This window comes from Vanrija pseudolonga, chromosome 3, assembly GCF_020906515.1.
Source record: "Vanrija pseudolonga chromosome 3, complete sequence".
Lineage (NCBI taxonomy): Eukaryota > Fungi > Basidiomycota > Tremellomycetes > Trichosporonales > Trichosporonaceae > Vanrija > Vanrija pseudolonga.
The window spans coordinates 1,376,833-1,395,090 of record NC_085851.1 but is presented as its reverse complement, the minus strand read 5'-3'; the positions used below and the strand labels follow the sequence as shown (position 1 = coordinate 1,395,090).

Here is an 18,258-nt window from a genome sequence, read left to right as displayed (position 1 = left end):
CCAGACGGGCAGCCGTTGCAGCACCAAAGCAGCCGTACGCCACGACTCAAACCCACGGAGAGGAGAGGCGGTTGCAGCCGGGATCGAATCGTGGCTTTACCGATTGAGGAATGCCGTTGCAACGGCGCCGTTGCTCAGGGAGGGGCTTTGGCTCTGCCTCCGGCAGCCAGAGCGGTTTGCTGAGACACGATTCAGGCATTAAAGACCCTCCGTACGTGGGTGGTGGAGCTGAGCGCCGCTGTCCCATTCGGCCTGCCTCAGGGGATAACCCAGCCCCCACAGCCGATGTTATCATATCGAGGCGTCCCCCGTGCTCGCTCCAATCAAATGTTTGGCCGCCAAGTCGGGCGGGTCGTCAGGGCGGGGCAGCAGAGCAACTCCCAGCAACAAGGCTCCCGGCCTCTTCGCGTCAGTCTGGAATCGAGCAGCCTGCTCCTCGCTTAAGAGGTCAGTGGACGCCAGGGGGGATGCATGCATGCCCCGCGTCGTGTCGTCGTCGTGTAACAACACTTGCTCGTCTGCACTACCTCACTCCACCCCACACCCACACACACCATGTCGTCCGACGAGGGCAACAAGGAGGCCGTGTACTCGGCCCACGTCCGAGAGCTCTCGGAGAAGTACCATGACCACGGCGAGGCGGCCCAGCTCGAGGAGCTGGGCTACAAGCAGGAGCTCAACCGCAACCTCGGCATGGTTGCGGTCCTCGGTCTCAGCTTTGCCATCATGGCCGTCCCCTTCGGTACCAGCACAACGTTCTACATCGCCTTGACGGACGGTGGCCCGGTTACGATTCTCTATGGTGTGAGTGGGCTGAAGCGGGGGGAGGTCGCGCGAGCAATGCCCTCCGGGCCCCCCTCGCCACCAGGCCGATGAACGCCCGTGCCGAGCTCACACCCCGCAGTGGATCTTCGTCTCCCTCGTCTCATGCTGCATCGCCGCGTCTCTTGCTGAAATGTACGTCCCCCTCGCTCGTCGCCGCTCGCTCCACTTTTCACAAGCTATCGCGCCTCGCCAAGGCTCGCCTAGCGCCGCCACGCCGCGGCATCCCATCGTCGCGTGTAGCTATCTCGGCTGACCATGTGTACAGCTGCTCGGTCTACCCCACCTCGGGAGGTGTCTACTGTGAGTGTGCTGCGCCGGCGCGCGGGGCATGGCCGCGCTTCCGAGTCGAGTCGTGCGCTCGTGCACGGCCTTTGCCCGGCCGTAGTCCGCAACCATCCAACGCCACGGTGGCTGACCTACCCCGCTAGACTGGTCCGCAATGCTCTCCACGCCAGAGTACTCTGCCTTCTCGTCCTACCTCACTGGCTGGTTCGGCGCCGTTGGAAACTGGACGTGAGTCGATCGGCGGTGCGAGGCGTAGCCACAGTTGCTCACACCACGCCCCAGGGTCACCGCGTCCATCACCTTTGGTGGCGCACAGCTCATCCTTGCGGCGGTTACCCTCTTCCACCCAGACTACGAGCCGACAGCATGGCAGACGGTGCTTGTGTACTGGGCCGCGCTGCTGCTGTCGTACGCCATCAACATCTTCTTCAATGAGTGAGTAGGAGTGGGTGTGCAGTGGCATCCACCCCGCCAGCCCCACAGAGCCCCATCCCTAACACCCCCAGCCACCTGGAAAAGCTCAACACTGTCTGCCTGTACTGGACCGGCGGCGCCGTCATCATCATCATCGTCACGCTCCTCGCTCGCGCCGAGCACCGCAACTCGGGCAAGTTTGCCTTCAGCCACGTAAGTTGCACCGAGTGGCTGGCGGCGGCCCGCGTGCCGTGCCGTGTGCCGCCCGGCCCGTCCCGAGCGAACCTAACTCCCACCCCAGTTCGACGCCTCGACCTCTGGCTGGCCCAACGCGTGGGCCTTCTTCGTCGGCCTCTTGCAGGCAGCGTACACGCTCACCGGGTACGGCATGGTCGCTGCCCTCTGCGAGGAGGTCAAGGACGCGCAGCGCGAGGTGCCCCGCGCCATGGTGCTCTCGGTCGTCGCGGCCGGCATCACGGGCCTCGTCTACCTCCTGCCCATCATCTTCGTGCTCCCCGACCCCCAGCCGCTGCTTGACATTGCCAACGCCGGCGGCCAGCCCATGCCCATGCTCTACAAGACGGTCACGCGCTCGGCCGACGCCGCCATGGGCCTGCTCTCGCTCATCCTCGGCATCTGGCTCTTCGCCACCATTGGCTCGCTCACCGCCGCGTCCCGCTGCACGTGGGCCTTCTCGCGCGACGGCGGCATCCCCGGCTCGCAGTGGTGGAAGAAGGTCAACCCCCGTTTCGGCGTGCCCGTGCACTCGCTCACCCTGTCGACCATCATCTGCGCGCTCCTCGGCCTCATCTACCTCGGCTCGTCGGCTGCCTTCAACGCCTTCACTGGTGTCGCGACCATCTGCCTTGGATGCTCGTACGCGTTCCCCATCCTGTGCTCGCTCATCCGCCGCCGCAAGCTCGTCCAGCACGCGCCGTACTCGCTCGGCAACTTCTTCGGCTACTTCTCCAACATTGTCACGGTTGTGTGGATCACGTTCAGCATTGTGCTCTTCTGTTTCCCCGTCGGCATCCCCGTCACCGCGCCCAGCATGAACTATGCCTCGGTCGTGTTCGCCGGCTTTGGCACGATCGCGACCATCTGGTACGTTGTCAACGCGCGCAAGCACTACCAGGGCCCCGTGGTCTCGCTCCTCCGCCGCGAGGAGTCGCGCCAGCCCCAATCCGGCCGGGCAAGTGTCGCGGCTGGTGCGGCTTAAGCGAGGAGGGGGGATGTGTCTTGTAGTAGAGTGGCTTTGTCGCGTATATCGCAGTTATCTCCGTAATCGTCGTGTAATCTTGTTCCTCAGTGGGATGCAGCGCAGTGGTGGATGCAACAAGGAGGCCGGAGGGCCGGGGTAGGCCCTCGTTCGGCAAGATCCGATGACAAAGCCGATCCACGGCGCCACACGACCACCACAAATGACGACATGCCGCCCCATCGACCCGCCCTCATCCATCTCTGTGTCTTGTCGTGCTTCTGTAAGCACATAACCCATGACCCGCGCGGCCATCCTCTCGTCTCTGCGCAACAACATATCGACCACCATGAGCCGCATCGCCGTCCTCGACGACTACAACGACCTCGCCGCGAAGTATGTGACCGACGCCGTCCGGTCCAAGGCCGAGATCACCGTCTTTCAGGACACAATCCTGCCGTCCATCGACGAGCCGGCCCTCATTGCGCGGCTCAAGCCGTTCGACGTGCTCGTGACGATGCGCGAGCGCACGCCGCTCCCGCGCTCCGTCATCGCCGCGCTGCCAAACCTCCGCACCATCCTCACGACCGGCACCATCAACCGCGGGATCGACACCGAGGCAGCAAAGGAGCGCGGCATCGTCGTCGCCGGGACGTCGTGGGTGCCTGCGCGGTGAGCCGCGCGAGCGAGCAGAGCCGCGAGCCACGCAGAGCAGAGCTGACCAACATGCAGAGCACGTGCGCCCCCCGGTGTCGGCGTCACGGTGCAGCATACGTGGGCGCTGATCCTCGCCCTCGCGACCAACATCCCGCGCGACAACGCCCTCGTCACAGACGGCAAGTGGCTCGGCGCGAACCCGCTCAACACGAACATCTTCGGGCTGACCCTCGGCCTTGTCGGCCTCGGCAACCTCGGAAGCCAGGTCGCCAAGATCGGCGGGCTGGGCTTTGGGCAGAAGATCATCGCGTGGTCGACCAACCTCACGCAGGACAAGGCCGACGAGCAGGCGGAGAAGGTCGGGCTGCCCAAGGGGTCCATCACGGCAGTCAGCAAGGACGAGCTGTTCTCCACGGCGGACATTGTCAGTGTGCACCTCGTCCTCTCGGAGCGTAGTCGTGGCATTGTCGGCGCGGAAGACCTCGCCAAGCTCAAGCCGACCGCGTTCATCGTCAACACGGCGCGCGGGCCCATCATCGACGAGGACGCGCTCATCGACGTGCTCGACAAGGGCAAGATCCGTGGCGCCGCCATCGACGTGTTCGGTACCGAGCCGCTGCCGCTCGACTCGCGCTGGCGCACGACAAAGTGGGGCGCGCCCCGCTCCGAGGTCATCGTCACCCCGCACTCGGGCTACTCGTACGACGACCAGATCGGGTGGATGTGGGAGCGCACGGCGGAGAACCTCGCGCTTGTGGTTGAGGGCAAGGAGCCACAGTGGCGCATTGTGTAGGGAGTGGAGAGGGTGAGGCTGGTGCGGATGCAGTTTCTTTTGTGGCTCGCGAGGACTCAACCTGACGCGACACTGCTCTTGGCTCACACGACTCAACTTGACACGACCGGTGCATATCCAATCGCCTAGCCGTCCCCCTCGCGGCGTCGTTCGCTATCTTGCGTGCTACGAGTACGTATTGTGTCCCAAACGCGCACCTCGCGGGTGAAACGACACAGCCTGAATGCACATGCGACGTTTACCTGTGCCGATGCGACGCCTCCATCCTCAAACGGCGGAAACGGCAGGCGGGAGCTGTGCGGCCTGCTGCCTCGTCCGCATCTTGAATCGTGCTCTCCCCTCGCAAGGCCGCGGCTTTTGGTGCCTATAGAAGTCGACACGGCATCCCCGGAGCATTTACGCCTCCCGATGGCCGCATGTAACAGCATATACACGTGCTCCTGCGGGCTGCTGGCCAAGCCAAGCCGTCCTCGTTACCCATGTCCAGCCTCACCCTGTGCGATGGGCTGCCGTATGCCATAAGGTATTGATGAACGTTGGCAGGGCTGCCAATCACCCGTAATGGCTGCGGCGCTTGCCGTCGATTATGCATCGACTGCCCTCGCAGCTGTGACTAGCCTTTGGGACAACACGTATGTGTTGTTTCAGCCTTATCACCTCGACGCTGCAGTGTTTAGGTTTCTGGATCGAAGTAATGCGCTTCTTCGCAGTAGAGCATGTCGCATACCCTTGACTACGACGTGCTCTTCGCCAGTGTCCCCTCGGTTGACACAGTCCTCGCTCCCAAGCAACCGTGCCAACCGTGCCTCTGGCGGGTGGGCGGACAGGTCTGGCCTTGTCGTGGTCGTGCGTGAACGCGGGTGGGTGGGCACCAAGCCGGTGCCCTGTACTTCTTCGCACGCAAGCATGATTGACAGCAGGGGTGGGCAGTCAACCTGAACAGTGGACAAGGTGGGCCAGCCGCCGGCCCAGGGTTCAAGACCTTAGTCCCATAGGGTGTGAGCTAACCAGGCACCTACGCTGGCTGCGTGTGGCAGCCGATGGATGGCGGCAGTCACTGGAACCCAACACCAGCCCGCTTACGATAGCCATTGCGGCTCGCGGTCGGATGCCTTCAGTGCAGCTGGGATGTGCAGCACACGTCCTGTGCTCGAGAGGCCACCGCCAGTGCTCAATGAACAGAGTTGGCCGTGTTGCGTGTTCCATGTTGCTTCCTTCCGTGCTCCTCCTGCTGTGGCTGACGCAAGCCGCGGAGAGCTGACGTACCGACGCCTCCCGCACGGCGCTGCACACGCGTTTTGGTAACCCCATTCCTGCCTGCCCCCTGCGTTTCGCTTGCTATCACCGTTCGTCGCCTGCGCTCTGCTCCGGGGAGGAATGCCTGATGAAATTTCGGTGTCGCCAGCGGATTATGGTGAGACAGTTCCTCGAACCAAGGTACACTACGAGGGAAGTGAGTACTCTCAGGCCTCGTAGCATAAGGTGGTTCATAATAGAGCAGGGGCCCGTCGATAGATGGATGACGAGATGCAAATCGCCTGAACCCCAAGCAGAAGGGCTTCACAGCGCGCATGCCGTGGAAATCATGGTGGAAATGGCATGCCCCCTGCCTCCCCTCCGCACCGCCGCCTCCCTATCGCAAACACTCGACGCGTTCACTCTCTCCTTCTCTCTCATAACTACTGACGTACCGACAAAGACGACTGCTGGAATGCTGGCGCGTTTCCGACCAACCCGCGCGGCGGGGCTGTTTCTCAGCTTTGTGGCGCTCGTGCTCCTCGCGACGACCCACTACCACCTCCAGGCCGACGACGCGACGTCCTCCCACTCGACCATTACGGCCTTCAAAAATGCCTTCCCCTTCAGAGGAGCCTTCAAGGGCGTTCCCGGCGCGCTGACAGCCGCCCGCATGGAGTGGCACCAGACCGTCTTCACGTCCGAGGGGTCGAGCCACTCGCGGTTCGAGAACGTGCCCAAGTCGGACCCGTGCGCCGGGTGGGACTACCACGATGTGCCCGCCAACGACCCGCCCAGCTGCCGCCGTGCGCGCCAGTTCCGTCAGATGCAGCGCTTCCGCGAGGTCGAGGACCAGTTCAAGTGAGATAAGAGTGCAGAGACGGCTTTGCTGACCGCCAGCATGGACCAGATCACGCGCGACGCCATCGATCACGTCGAGCGCTGTATTCTCGGCGTCCTCGACTGCCCCGCCTACCCGCTCATTATCAGCGACTCGCCATACATGCAGATGAAGTTCAACACTGGCGGCGAGACTATTTGGCTGCTGCCCATCGTGAGTGGCGCCACGGGGCCTGCTTCCATTGTCAAACTCAAAACTCTAATCCTCCCTCGCAGATGAAGGCGGCAGAAGAACTCAACTTTAGGTTCTGGACCTTCCATGGCGGGAACCATGCCGGTCTGGAAACGAGCTGGAACGCAACGCGTCTGCTCAACGAGTCACTGTGAGTTGTCTCCAGCAGCTGTAGTGGCGTGGCAGTCGTTAAACACCCCCCAGTCACTCGTACTGGACCGAAGGCCTCTTCGCCATGAACTGCCTCCAGTCACCGGGGTGCGTCCGGCCCGAGGATGTCGTCCCAGCCAGCGACCCAAAGTTCCGGCACGACGTGAGCATCATCCCACCAGAGCGCCTCGGCGTGCTCCCCTCGTGGAAGGTCTTCACCGTCAACTTTGTAAGTGGCCCCGGAGCTGCTGTCCTGACGCCTCCAGTGGGGTTCGAAGAACGCGGAGTACGGCGGTCCCGGCCTCAACCCAGGGGCACAGTTTGGGATCCCCCACGACTGGTCGTTCCACCCTCTTGGGAAGAAGTGGCAGTTTGTGTAAGTGTGACTATCGGTGCTTTACTCACACCAGCCCGTATCCCTACGACAAGCACACGTACCTCCCGATCTCGATCGAGCAGCGCTGCCTGCGCGCAAAGTACGTCCCGTTCGAGGAGAAGGACAATTCGGCCATCTTCCTCGCCAAGTTTGCCTGTGAGTAGCGCAACCGATCCAACCTCTGACCTCGCACAGCATACTTCCATGAAGACAGTAACAAGGCCATGCACGACAAGTGGGGAGACCTTGCGGCCGCGCTCAAGGCCCACGGACCAGGCTACGACCTGATCGCGCCGACGCAGAAGAAGGACGGCATCGGCAGGGTGATGGAGATCCCTGACGCCTTTGACATCAGGGGCACCATGTCGTCGGTGCAGTACTCGCGCCTGCTCAGCCGCCAAAAGGCCATTATCGGTATCGGCCAGCCCATCATCTCGCCGAGCCCATACATCGCCATGTAAGTGGACCCCCTCGGCCAAGCTGACAGCCCGCAGGTGCCTCGGCGTCCCTGCCGTCATGCCATACTTTACCGACAAGGGCCCGCAGCCCGACCACCACCCAGATGCCAAGTGGGGCAGCCAGTACGTGCAGCACGGGCACGTGAGCGGCTTCCCCGAGCCGTACGTGTACAACTACAACATGAGCGACCCGGACGACTTGATCAGGCAGCTCAAGAGGGCAGTCAGCACGCCCATCCCGTCGTAGTGAGTGTCGCTGGCTTTAGTGGGTTAGTGCACTCGTGCTGACGTCGGCAGCATCCCCGCCGAGATGACGCTGCAAGGCGTCCGCGCCAAGGTCCGCGAGGTGCTCCTCGAGACCGACTGGGAGGGCGAGTACCGCGCCGTCATTGCCGCCAACGGCGGCGTCCACCCGCACTACCCCGACGTCCAGATCAAGGCGTGCTGGGAGCCCTACAGCGTGTGCAAGGGCATTCTGTGGCAGGAAGGGTGGGACAAGCCCAAGGAGGAGAAGAAGGACTAGGCGAGTGACGGCGCCGGCGCCAGTGGTGGGTGATAGAGTTGTTTTGTAGAAGGTGTTAGATGGTACTTCTAGGCCACGGTGGTCTTGGTGAAGGAGAGACGCGGGTTGTGGGTCAGTGCAGTCTTCGCCGGCGTTGAGCATCGCGTTCACGGCTTACGAGCCTCCTGTCTCATCTGCCTCTCGATCTGGCTCCAGTGCCTCTCGACGCTCTCGTGCTCTCGAGCTCTCGCTGAGTGGTGGTTGCCACGTGGTTACCACGTGTCCCGACGGAGCCAAATCCCGACCACCCGACCTCCACTCGTCGTCACTCACGTCACCTTGAGAGCGAAGGAAGGAGGCCTTCGCTCTCATCACTCACTTTGGCATCATGGACGTCGACAGCACGATCACGCCAAACCTGGCCTCGATCCAGTCCATATCGTGGGTGTTCATGTGTTCTGCGCACCCGCTAACATCAGAAACCAACGCGAGAAGATCGATGCCTACCTCTCCCTCCTCGCGACGCTGCTCACGCCCACGGCGTCGGCGGCCGACCTGACGGCCTTTGGGCGGCACTTTACGACGTCGACCTCGATGGCGATGGTCGTCGGGCGCCGCGTGCTCGGCGACTACGTGGCGGCGCTCGCGGCGGGGACAGACTACCGCCCCACGCTGGCCGCCGAGGCGGACGACGACCGCGCCAAGTGGGACGCGGCGGGCCTGGCGGCCTTCACTGGCCGCGACGACGTGCGCCGCGAGGTCGTCGAGGGCGTGCTTGCTGGCGACTTGGCGGGCTGGTGCGAGGAGCAGACGACGGCGCTGAGGCATGTCCTCTCGGGCATCCTCCAGCGCGACGAGGACTGGCTCGGCGCTGCGCGTGCCCTGATGCGTATCCCGCTCGACGGCTCGAGGTGGGTACAAGAACAGGGTTCCCGCTAACCCATCAGGATTGTTCCCGACGAGGAGAAGCTCGCAGTGTACATCAAGATTGTGCGGTTGCTGCTCGAGGTGAGGCGCGTCGTCGGTACAGCAGCTGACCCCCCAAGTGCGGCGAGTCCGGTGCAGCGCAGACATACTTCTCCCGCGCGTCGCTGCTCATCCACACGTCAAAGGACAAGGAGACGCAGCTGGCGTACCGCCTCTCTCAGGCACGTCTGCTCGACTTTGCGGCGCGCTTCGCCGAGGCGGCGCAAAAGTACCATGAGATTAGCTTCAACTCGGCGATTGCGGAGGAGGACAGGATCCAGATGCTGTGAGTGTGGCCGCAATGATGGTTCTGACACGTCCCAGCTCGTCGGCTGTCACCACATCAATTCTGGCCCCAGCAGGCCCACAGCGCTCGCGCATCCTCGCGTCGCTGAACCGCGACGAGCGGGTGCAGACGTCTCTCCCCGCACACCTCTCTACCATGCTTCGCAAGATGCTGCTCGAGTACATTGTGCGCCCCGAGGAGGTGCACGAGTTTGAGCGCGGGCTGGAGGAGCACCAGCGCGCGATCGTCGAGGGAGGCGGCACGGTTCTGGAGCGCGCGGTGCGCGAGCACAACGTCAACGCGTGTGCGCAGGTGTACGACAACATTGGGTTTGACGGCCTCGGCGCGCTGCTGGGCGTCGACGCCGCGTCCGCCGAGAGCATGTCGCGGCGCATGATTGAGCAGGGGCGGTGAGTTGCAGCTTTCTGCATGACAACTGACACACCAGTCTCCGCGCGTGGATCGACCAGCCCCTCGGCCTGCTCTACTTCGAGTCGCGCCCGAGCCACGACACGGACGCCGACGCGCAGGGCACGGCGGGCGGTCTCGGCATCGAGCACGTCGAGAAGGAGGTCGAGCCCGTGTCGTGGACTGAGCGCTGGGACGACCGCATCCGCGCGACGAGTCTCAAGGTCGAGAGCGTGGCGGCGCAGATCCAGGCACGCGGCCTGGTCAAGGCGTAGGCGGCAGCCGCGCCGAGTTGTACATATTAGCTAGCATGGCATGTGATGCAGATAGTGAAAGTAGCTACAAGGGTCATGGCACAGGTAATGTGTCGTGTGTATATCGTATCGTCGTGGCGCACCCCTTTCGTCGTCGTCGCCGGCGCCTCCGCCCCCTCAACTCTCACTTCAACAAGCTCTCGAGCTCCTTCTTGCCAGCAGCCTTGGCCTCGCCCTCAGCCTCGCGCTCGGCCTCCTTCTCAATCTGCTTGACGAAGAAGCGCTGCGCCACGGGGGCGATGAGGAACCCGCCCACAGCAACAGCGACGAGGGCGACGGCGATCCCGACAGCGGGGTGCGTGAGGGCAGAGTACGCGCTGTCGGCCGCAGCGGCAGCTGAGGCCTTGGCGTACGCCGCGGCGGCTGCGACGCTCTCGGCGGCGGCGTCGGCAGTGTCGCCGACCGCTTCGGCTTGCGCGGCTGCTGCCTCGACGGGCTTGACGTCCGCCAGGGCGAGCGGGAGGACGACAAACGCGAGCAGCAGGATGATGGCGCTGATGATGGCCGAGGGGGACTGGGTTGAGCGGGGCATGGTGGTGGTCGTGCCGTGGTCGTGCTTTTGTTTTGGCGGGTGTCGCTTTTGATGATGGCCTTTGACTCTGCGTGAGAACATCCATCGCCTTTATAGCCTCGTCTGGCTGCGCCTCTGCCATGTACATCTATACTGGGCGACTCTTCGCGTTCCGCGGCACGTCAAGCAAGCGAGCAAGAGCGACGGGCACGACCTCGGCACAACCTCTGAAGTAATTGAAACAAGCGCTACTGATCGACCAAAACGTCATGATTGCCCCTCAGTGTCACGCTCGTCTCGTCTATAACCAGCACAAAACCGCGTAAGGCGTAAGCGAGGCAGATCTCGTGCCGTTTACAAGAGGGCACAAATGGATGCATGCCGCAGCAGCAGTAGCAAGAAACACACCCGACGTCACGCTGAACGCCCACCTGCACACTGCCTAGATTAGAAGCGGACAGCCTCGCTCCCGCAGAGAGGTCTGCCAGTCCTTGCCCTCCCAGGCCGCCTTGACCACCACCTCGGCGATACGGGGCGGCGCCGAGTGCTGTCGTCGTCAGCCACAAACAAACCACCACCACCCACCTTCCACTGGCAGCGCTGGATGATCTTGATCACGGCGGCCTTGTCCTCCGGTGTGATGGCCTCACAGCCCACAATCTGGCGTCAGAACCACGCGCACAGAAGCACACTCACGATCATGGGCCAAACATACCCCACCTCGGTGCCCCGCGCTGTGTCGTCAGCTGTGCCCGCCGTGCCCAGATCCACCCAGCGACGTACTCGTCGACGGCGCCACGTCCAGCACTGTCCGCAAGCACTGCGCGACCCGCTTGTCGGATGACGTCGCGCCAAAGACCGACCGGAGAATGTACACGCGCAGCGCGCACCGCCACATCTGGATACCGACGTTGACGCGGTCTGTTTGGCGTCAGTGACGCTGCAAGGGGCAGGCGGTTCGACTCACGCAGCTCCTCGTCCTTGGGCACGACGCCCGTCGTGTCAGCGAGCTCGCCCTCCTCAAAGTCGAGCTTGGCCTCGAGCTCGGCCATCTGCCACGACAGCTGCGGCGTCGTCCCCGAGTTGGCCGGGTCGGCGAGCTGCTCGCGCAGCTGCGAGTGCTTGATGATGAGGTTGTGGCAGCGGGCAAAGCGGAGCAGGGTGTCTTGGGTCTGCGGGGTTGTCAGCAGCGCGAGCTTCTGCCGCACCCACCGTCCCAGAGATGTTCTTCACAATGACTGCCGCACGCTGGATCCACCGGTCCGTCGTGAATGTCGACCACGCCAAGCTGTGAATATCGACCAGCTGCTGCCGAGCAAGCGCGTCCATGATGCGGTAGATCGAGTGCATGGCGACGTAGTAGCTCGCCGAGTTTTCCGGCCCACAGCGGGGGAGGTCGAGCTCGGCGTTCTTGAGCAGCGTGGGGACGAGCTTTGCGTCGCCGTCAAACACGCTCGCGAGGAGAAGCAACAGCACTGCCGCGGTCCTGCTCTCCACCTCGCTCTGCTCGAGCTTCTCGACGAGCTGCTTTTCGGCGCTCTCCCGCAGGCAGTGGAACGCCTGTAGACGGTGGTGCACCACCTGGGCATGGTAGTCTGGGAACACGCCGTCCGGGCGGCGCTGGGACACGGTGTGGCAGTGGATCGCGGACACGCACAGGACCGAGTGCAGCAGCGCCGAGTGGAGCGCCTTGCCCGAGTCGGTCGGCGAGTTGTGCAGCGGTACGGGCAGGAAGCAGGTGCGCACCGGGTTGTCTGGGGTCAGCTGCGCCACCCACACGCGCACGCACCGTTCGTATCCAGTGCCACGACGGTGCGCGACGCCAGCTCAAAGAAGAACGTGAGCAGGTCCTCGTCGGTCGCGTCAGGAAGGTCAATGTATCCGCTCGGCGCGAACAGCCGGGGGAACTCGACGCGGCGCGGGAACTGCGGGCCAAGGAGCACCTCGGTCTCCGTCTCGTCCGCGTCGCCGGGGGGGATGAGCCCGACGGCCGTAGCGTCGAGGAGGAGCTCGGCGAGGAGTCTGGCATCAGCGGTGTCCTACGGCCGACTCACTGGTCACTCGCGCCAAACATGCGCGCGACAAAGTCCTCCTTGCGCGTGCCGGCCATGTTGGTGGGTAACGACACGGCCCCCTCGTCCCAGAACAGGCTGGGGTCGTACGCCAGGCCAGGCGCCGGTGGTGGGGCTGGTGTGGACACGGGAAGAGTCAGGCCCTGCGGCGTGGTCGACGACGGCCGTAGACTCTGCGGCGTGTCCATCACGAGCGAAAGGATGTCGTCGGATCTAGGCGGGGGCGTGAGCGCGTCTTCCTTGAATTCGTACCCACCTCGGCGTCCGGTCCAGCTCTCCAACATCGCCAATGGAGAACAGCGCCGCCGCGGCCGCCTGCTCCTCTGGCCGTCGGTCGCGCCGTGTCGTAGTGTCAATGTCCATGCCGGGGTCCAGCTCGACGCCTTCAGAGCGCTGGCGGGACAGTGACCCCGGGAGCGCGCCGGGGGGATATACGCACGACCGCTTGTTCGTGCGGCAGCGCTTGCAGATGGGGGTCTGCTCGTCGCATTTCTGTGCGCCGGTCAGTCAGTATGGCGCCCGCTCGTCGGCTAGGCTGGGCCGCCGCGTACCTTCTTGTGCTCGCGGCACGGGAGACACCCCGTCTTGGTGCGCTTGTGGAACGGCCGCCGGTGCACCCGGTCCGTCGGGCCACTCGACGAGCTTGCACCTTGCTCGGCAGGCTCGGACATCGATAAGGCGGCTGCGTCTGCGTTGATTAGATGGAGATTGCACAAAGGCGAGTTGTTGTGGGGGGAGATGAGCGGTTGACTGCGGGTTGCCGGATCACAGCCGCCCATCATGCGCGGCTAAATCATCGGCCCGTCTTGGCGGCTACTTGGTGCCGACGGCAAGCATGTCGCAGGCAACCATGCAATACATTTGATGATACAAGCACAAGCACACCTCCATCCCCCTACAGAACAAACAGCTTGCCCGAGTTCTGCGTCTCGACGCCCTTCTTGCGTTGCTCGAGAATGATCGACGCCGCGTGCTTCCAGTCGTGGTGAACAAACTCGTACATCCGCCGGTCGAGAGCCTTGTCTGTCATGCGCGCGTAGTGTTTTCTAAACGTCAGCAGTGTCAGAGGTAGGATACTCACGGCAACATGGGCTTCTCAAGAGCCTTGTGGATGGCACGCAAAAAGCCGTCGAAATCGCCTGCCTTGACCTGGTAGACGTATGGCTCGACCTCGGTGCGCAGCGTCGAGTGCTGAACATCGTCCCAGCGGAGCGGGTCGGTCTCGTCGCCCCAGTGCTGCCGGGTCAGCGCACCATCAATCGGCTCCCACCCACAGGATTGACAAACGGCAGACTCATCTGCAACGCCTTGTACGCTCCCAGGCTCAGTTTTGGCTGCCCCAGCCCGATCATGACACGCGCAGGGGCCAGCTCGCCCTCCCAGTCCTTGAGGCTCAGCTCGCCCACATTCCTAATGCCCTTGGGCATGCCCTCGTGGTCCTCTCCATGAGGCCCTGGCACAGTCGAAATGAACTCGAAATCGGGGTACGTCTGGCGCAGCTCGGCTTTGGCGCGCGTGAAGAAGTCGTCGGGCCACGCCGCGTTCTTGTAGTAGTACTCCTTCTTGTTACCCAGGATAAAGGCACGCGCGCGGCGGTCGTGGAAGCCGAGCGGGCGGACAAGCGTGTCCTCGAGCGAGAGGCCCAGGTAGGTGTAGTCTAATGTCAGCGGCCCGCCCAGCGCACGCGACCTACTCCATCGGTCATGCTCCGGGCGCCAGTCCTCGGGCTCGGCGGCAACTGCCCAGGCGTTCCCAACGAACCCGTTGCCGTGCTCGGTCGGGTTGTAGTGGAAGTGGAAGAACTGGCGTCAGCGTTGTTGCCACGGCCTCGCACTCACCTTCCACGCCGGGATGCCATCTGGCCGCTCGTCCGTCTTGAACCAGTCTTCTGGCCGACCAGACGGCCACTCGTTGTCGCCAATCACCACGCGCACGAGGTCCGGCATCTGGCGGTAGAGATGGTAGATGTATTCTGCGCGTCTCAGCCCTGTGCCAAGTCGCGGTTACCCACCAAAGTCGTTGCGCGCGATCAGCACTGTGAACCCCTGGCGCTCGAGCGAGTGAACCATGCTGCGACACCAGTGCGCCTCACGACTCTGGCCATTGCTGAATATTGCCTCGTCGCAGTAGTACGCGCCAAAGATGACGATCTGGGGGTCAGCACAACTAGCGAGGCCGACTCACGTTGGACGCCTGTGGTGCGCAGTCGTTGCGAGCGGTACAGGCTGTGAGAGCGCGGAGCTTGGCCTCGCAGTCCCACCGGTACCCCGCCGTGGTCTTGTAGTGGTCCCCAGCGGCAGGCTTGGCCGCGACGAGCACTGCCTCCGCCGAGCCGTGGGGCGCAGTGTGGCCGTGTGTCGCGTTGGGCGGCTTCCAGCGCCCCTTGTCGTCGAGTTCTGGTGCGTGGGTAGCCTTTGGCTGCTGGCTCCGGGGGAGCAAGGGGACGTAGTACAGCGAGATGATGACGAAGACGACGCCGGCGAGGGTGAGCAGCGTCGATCTCCGCCTGTGGTGCGACGACGCGCGCGCCGGGGATGGCGGGGGCAGCAGTGGGGCCGTCATGGTGGTGTGGGTAATGTTGAGCTTGTGACGGCGATGGGTTGTGTTTTGGCTCTCTGGCAGCCGCGTCGGTCGGTCGGTGGGTCAGGCGGCGACTAAATAATTTAGGGGTTGGCCTAGTTCTATGAGTTGGGTGAAACGCGACCAAGGTTGGGCGAAAGGCACAGGGCCGAGGAGTAGGATAGCCGCAGTTTGCAGTGCACGTCTCAGGTCGGGTCGATGAATTGAACACTGTGCAAGTGGTATGAATACAAGTGAGGTAGAGTGTGACGCGTGAGCCGAGGCGATACAGAGTACGATGTGGACCGCGATGAGAATGAGCCTTTGAATGAGCTTTAAACACGAGCTACGCGGCCAGAGGATGCCTGGCCTCAAGACGAAACCGGCTCAGCCCACCAAACATCAACACCCGCGCAGACGTCGATAAAAAAGGTAGTCTGAGACAGTGCCGCGTCCCGCACCGCGCAGCCGCCTGCACACGAGCTCACTATGCGGGACACGCCCTACGTCATGTGGCGTGGCGGGTCCTGAGACGCCCCCCGGACGCCAGGTGATCTTCGGGGCGGAGTCGGCGGTCGTGGCGTGGTCATTCGCAGCCCATACCACTCTACAGCATGCATTGCAGGCTGCCTAGCCTAGCTTGGCGCCCCTCACCCAAGCCGACCATTTGCAGGACTGGATGTGGGCAGTTGTGACAGTGGCCGAGCATGTGGACGGTAGACTTGGTGCACAGTGGGATGATTTGATTCCGCCCTGCTACACGGATGTGCTTGTGGCACTTGGGCAGTTTGTTCGCCTCTCGAGACGACCGAGGAGGGACAGATGCCAGTAGGGTGGTCGCGTCGTCGCGTCGTCGTCCATGCAGTGTGAGACAGTGCTCTGCCATAGATGGGTCTGGAGCGACAGGCCTTCATGCGCCCCGTTCGAACAATGCGCGCCCCAGCGACAACAGCAAAAGGACATCCGCACCTCGTGTGCGTGCGCGCGTGCGTGTTGACACGTCGGCGAGGGCGCATCGACGCAGAAACGTTCCCCTCAGCACCCACCCAACCTGGTTCACATCCTCGCACTATATCTTCTCACTCCACCCCTTTTCTTCTCACTTTAACGTTTCTCTTCACTCTCCCCCTCTTCATTTTCTCAGACACCAACCTACCAACCCAGCAACCTACCAACCCAGCAACCTACCAACCCAGCAACCTACCAACCCAGCAACCTTGTGACATGTCGCACAACAGCACTTCCAGTACACCTGCCCAGGGTACCCTGCACACTGCTGCAGAGCAGAATGGCGGGCAGCCTACGTTGTGAGTCGCGACCCTACAATGGCAACTGATTTCAAGCGCAAACCACCGTGTCGAGACTTTGTTCCGAGCCACTACTCTCACCAAGCTCGCCTTCCAGTTCGCCGTGGCTGAGGTGGGCCGTAGCGAGCGGACTACGCCCAACCGCCTGCGTGTGGTGGTTCTCAACATTCTTCGTTCGGACGAGCAGCCCCCCGACAGTGACGACGAGCTTCTCGAGCGTTTCCAGCTCGGCCGTGTTCCTCAGAACCAGCTCGAGAACGCGCTCAAGTGAGTCATATTTCTCTGAAAGTAAACTAACACCAAAGGCAGTTCAAGATGCCGTTCGGTGGCCGTCCTTCTGACGAGGTCGCCAAAGAGGGTCAAGAGGAGTTTCGCGTCATTCAGGCGACGCTGAGGCTCCTTGTCGACGTGTTTGCGGCATACAGCATCTACATGTTCCGGGCGTTCCTCACGACCTCGGGCCGTACGCCGCACGACCTCGTGCGCGCCGATCTCGCCCGCCCCGTGCCCGACGAGCTTCTCGACGCCTGGGCAGGAGTCACGAGGCTGTGTGTCGCTGCGTCCGTCAACATGGCGTACCGCACGCCCACGCCCGCCCCCACCTCGGCCGACAGCAACAACCTTGCTATCCTCAACCAGCAGCCGGAAGGAGATTCATTCGACGACCAGCTCAGCACCCTTGCCGACCGCTACCTCAGCCACGGCTTCGACCTCGAGGGCGACGACTGGGTCCCGCAGTTTAGCCCGGCCCGCAAGACGTGCCACCCGCACGAGGCTGCCTGGCGCGTCCGCGACAGGCGCATGACGGACGAGGTGGCCGAGATCGTGAGCACGCCCCGATCGCCGACGCTCCCAGCTAACATCACGCCAGGTCGCCAAGAAGCGTGGGATCTCGATCGACGCCCTGACGCGCACTGTGCGCCTGACGCCCTACCACTGGGCGTCCAACTATAGCGCCGGAGAGGACGAGGAGGGGGTGCAGGTAATCTTTGACATCAGTGAGCTCTGGCCGCGGGCCGAGCCCGATCCGCGAAGGGACTGGGCTGACATTACAGTCGACACGCTGAAGGCGAACTTTGGCCGCGGGTACGGCCGTCTCGACAACGTGTGGGACAACCTGCACATCTACCTCGACCCGTGCGGAGCCCCCCATAGTGACTCCCTTCCCGGCAGTGAGTGTGACAGCGCGCTCCCGGACCACTTCGACACCAAGCTCAAGACGTGAGTCCCATGGTCTGCAGTCGACAATCTCGGCCTTTGCTGACTGTCAGGCTGGTGGAGGAGGAACAGGAGAGGGGCTACATTCACCCCCGGCTTGTTGACGACCTCTTCCCTGAGTGGAGCCTCTCTAGCGTCTACCAACTCGTCGAGAAGAAGACGGGTTCTGACCTTCACGCCACAGGCCCTTCTGGGCAGTGACTGGCGCCACTCCGGCCCAGCCTCACGCGGACCCACGTCTAGCCCGTGCGGCCGCAAGTTCCAACAGCCTCGGACACGGCCGCTTCTTTTTGTACACATACATTTCTGCAGTTGAGAGACGCGTGTGCAATTCCCTCCATACCATGCATTGTTTATGGCCTTGTTCCGTTGGTGTGACTCGTTCAGCCGAAACGACCCACCCAGCAGCCGCCCACCAGCACGCCCGCTTGTGAGACATTGCCCTCGCGTCAGCTGAACAGCTCGCTGCTGGGACATCGAGCACGTCATGGGGCATGTATGGCGCGACCTGAGCACCGTGTAGATCACCAGGGCGTGCTGTAACCGCGAGTGGTGGAGTTGCAGGCGGGGCCGAGGCGCGGGGTCTGACTGGGCCTCCCGACCAGAGACTTGCCAACTAGGGCGTCTGCTCGTGCACCATGGTCTCGCATC

General features: G+C 63.1%; 7 protein-coding genes across 7 annotated transcripts; 5 read left to right on the top strand and 2 right to left on the bottom strand.

Moving 5' to 3' along the window:
* The first annotated feature begins 451 nt into the window (after positions 1-451).
* Positions 452-2,853, top strand: BAT1_0 (Amino-acid permease BAT1). Its single transcript, XM_062770627.1, has 7 exons — positions 452-804; positions 905-957; positions 1,091-1,125; positions 1,254-1,338; positions 1,393-1,545; positions 1,617-1,737; positions 1,826-2,853. The coding sequence occupies exons 1-7, from the start codon at positions 556-558 to the stop codon at positions 2,741-2,743; spliced, it is 1,614 nt and encodes a 537-aa protein (XP_062626611.1). The 5' UTR covers positions 452-555; the 3' UTR covers positions 2,744-2,853.
* Positions 2,854-3,020: 167 nt separating this feature from the next.
* On the top strand, positions 3,021-4,217 carry serA_0 (D-3-phosphoglycerate dehydrogenase; the record flags this gene model as incomplete). Its single annotated transcript, XM_062770626.1, has 2 exons — positions 3,021-3,394; positions 3,455-4,217. The coding sequence occupies 2 exons, from the start codon at positions 3,021-3,023 to the stop codon at positions 4,170-4,172; spliced, it is 1,092 nt and encodes a 363-aa protein (XP_062626610.1). The 3' UTR covers positions 4,173-4,217.
* Positions 4,218-6,081: 1,864 nt separating this feature from the next.
* LOC62_03G004102 (uncharacterized protein) lies at positions 6,082-7,987 on the top strand (the record flags this gene model as incomplete). Its single annotated transcript, XM_062770625.1, has 9 exons — positions 6,082-6,269; positions 6,309-6,462; positions 6,525-6,631; positions 6,685-6,859; positions 6,897-7,006; positions 7,041-7,162; positions 7,202-7,463; positions 7,501-7,626; positions 7,762-7,987. The coding sequence occupies 9 exons, from the start codon at positions 6,082-6,084 to the stop codon at positions 7,985-7,987; spliced, it is 1,470 nt and encodes a 489-aa protein (XP_062626609.1).
* Positions 7,988-8,354: 367 nt separating this feature from the next.
* CSN4 (COP9 signalosome complex subunit 4) lies at positions 8,355-9,936 on the top strand (the record flags this gene model as incomplete). Its single annotated transcript, XM_062770624.1, has 6 exons — positions 8,355-8,407; positions 8,446-8,877; positions 8,914-8,974; positions 9,013-9,218; positions 9,257-9,628; positions 9,667-9,936. The coding sequence occupies 6 exons, from the start codon at positions 8,355-8,357 to the stop codon at positions 9,899-9,901; spliced, it is 1,359 nt and encodes a 452-aa protein (XP_062626608.1). The 3' UTR covers positions 9,902-9,936.
* Positions 9,937-10,064: 128 nt separating this feature from the next.
* On the bottom strand, positions 10,065-10,472 carry LOC62_03G004100 (uncharacterized protein; the record flags this gene model as incomplete). The annotated part of the gene is made up of 1 exon (XM_062770623.1): positions 10,065-10,472. The coding sequence occupies one exon, from the start codon at positions 10,470-10,472 to the stop codon at positions 10,065-10,067; it is 408 nt and encodes a 135-aa protein (XP_062626607.1).
* A 421-nt stretch (positions 10,473-10,893) lies between these two features.
* Positions 10,894-15,085, bottom strand: ECM22_0 (Sterol regulatory element-binding protein ECM22; the record flags this gene model as incomplete). The annotated part of the gene is made up of 17 exons (XM_062770622.1): positions 10,894-10,998; positions 11,037-11,111; positions 11,148-11,185; positions 11,235-11,372; positions 11,419-11,623; positions 11,664-12,205; positions 12,241-12,473; positions 12,506-12,736; positions 12,780-13,015; positions 13,075-13,165; positions 13,423-13,569; positions 13,605-13,759; positions 13,798-14,180; positions 14,217-14,325; positions 14,362-14,495; positions 14,535-14,673; positions 14,708-15,085. The coding sequence occupies 17 exons, from the start codon at positions 15,083-15,085 to the stop codon at positions 10,894-10,896; spliced, it is 3,339 nt and encodes a 1,112-aa protein (XP_062626606.1).
* A 1,221-nt stretch (positions 15,086-16,306) lies between these two features.
* LOC62_03G004098 (uncharacterized protein) lies at positions 16,307-17,808 on the top strand (the record flags this gene model as incomplete). The annotated part of the gene is made up of 6 exons (XM_062770621.1): positions 16,307-16,389; positions 16,426-16,656; positions 16,695-17,214; positions 17,261-17,387; positions 17,445-17,610; positions 17,661-17,808. 6 exons carry the CDS (start codon positions 16,307-16,309, stop codon positions 17,806-17,808), a joined length of 1,275 nt encoding a protein of 424 aa, XP_062626605.1.
* Positions 17,809-18,258: the final 450 nt, after the last annotated feature.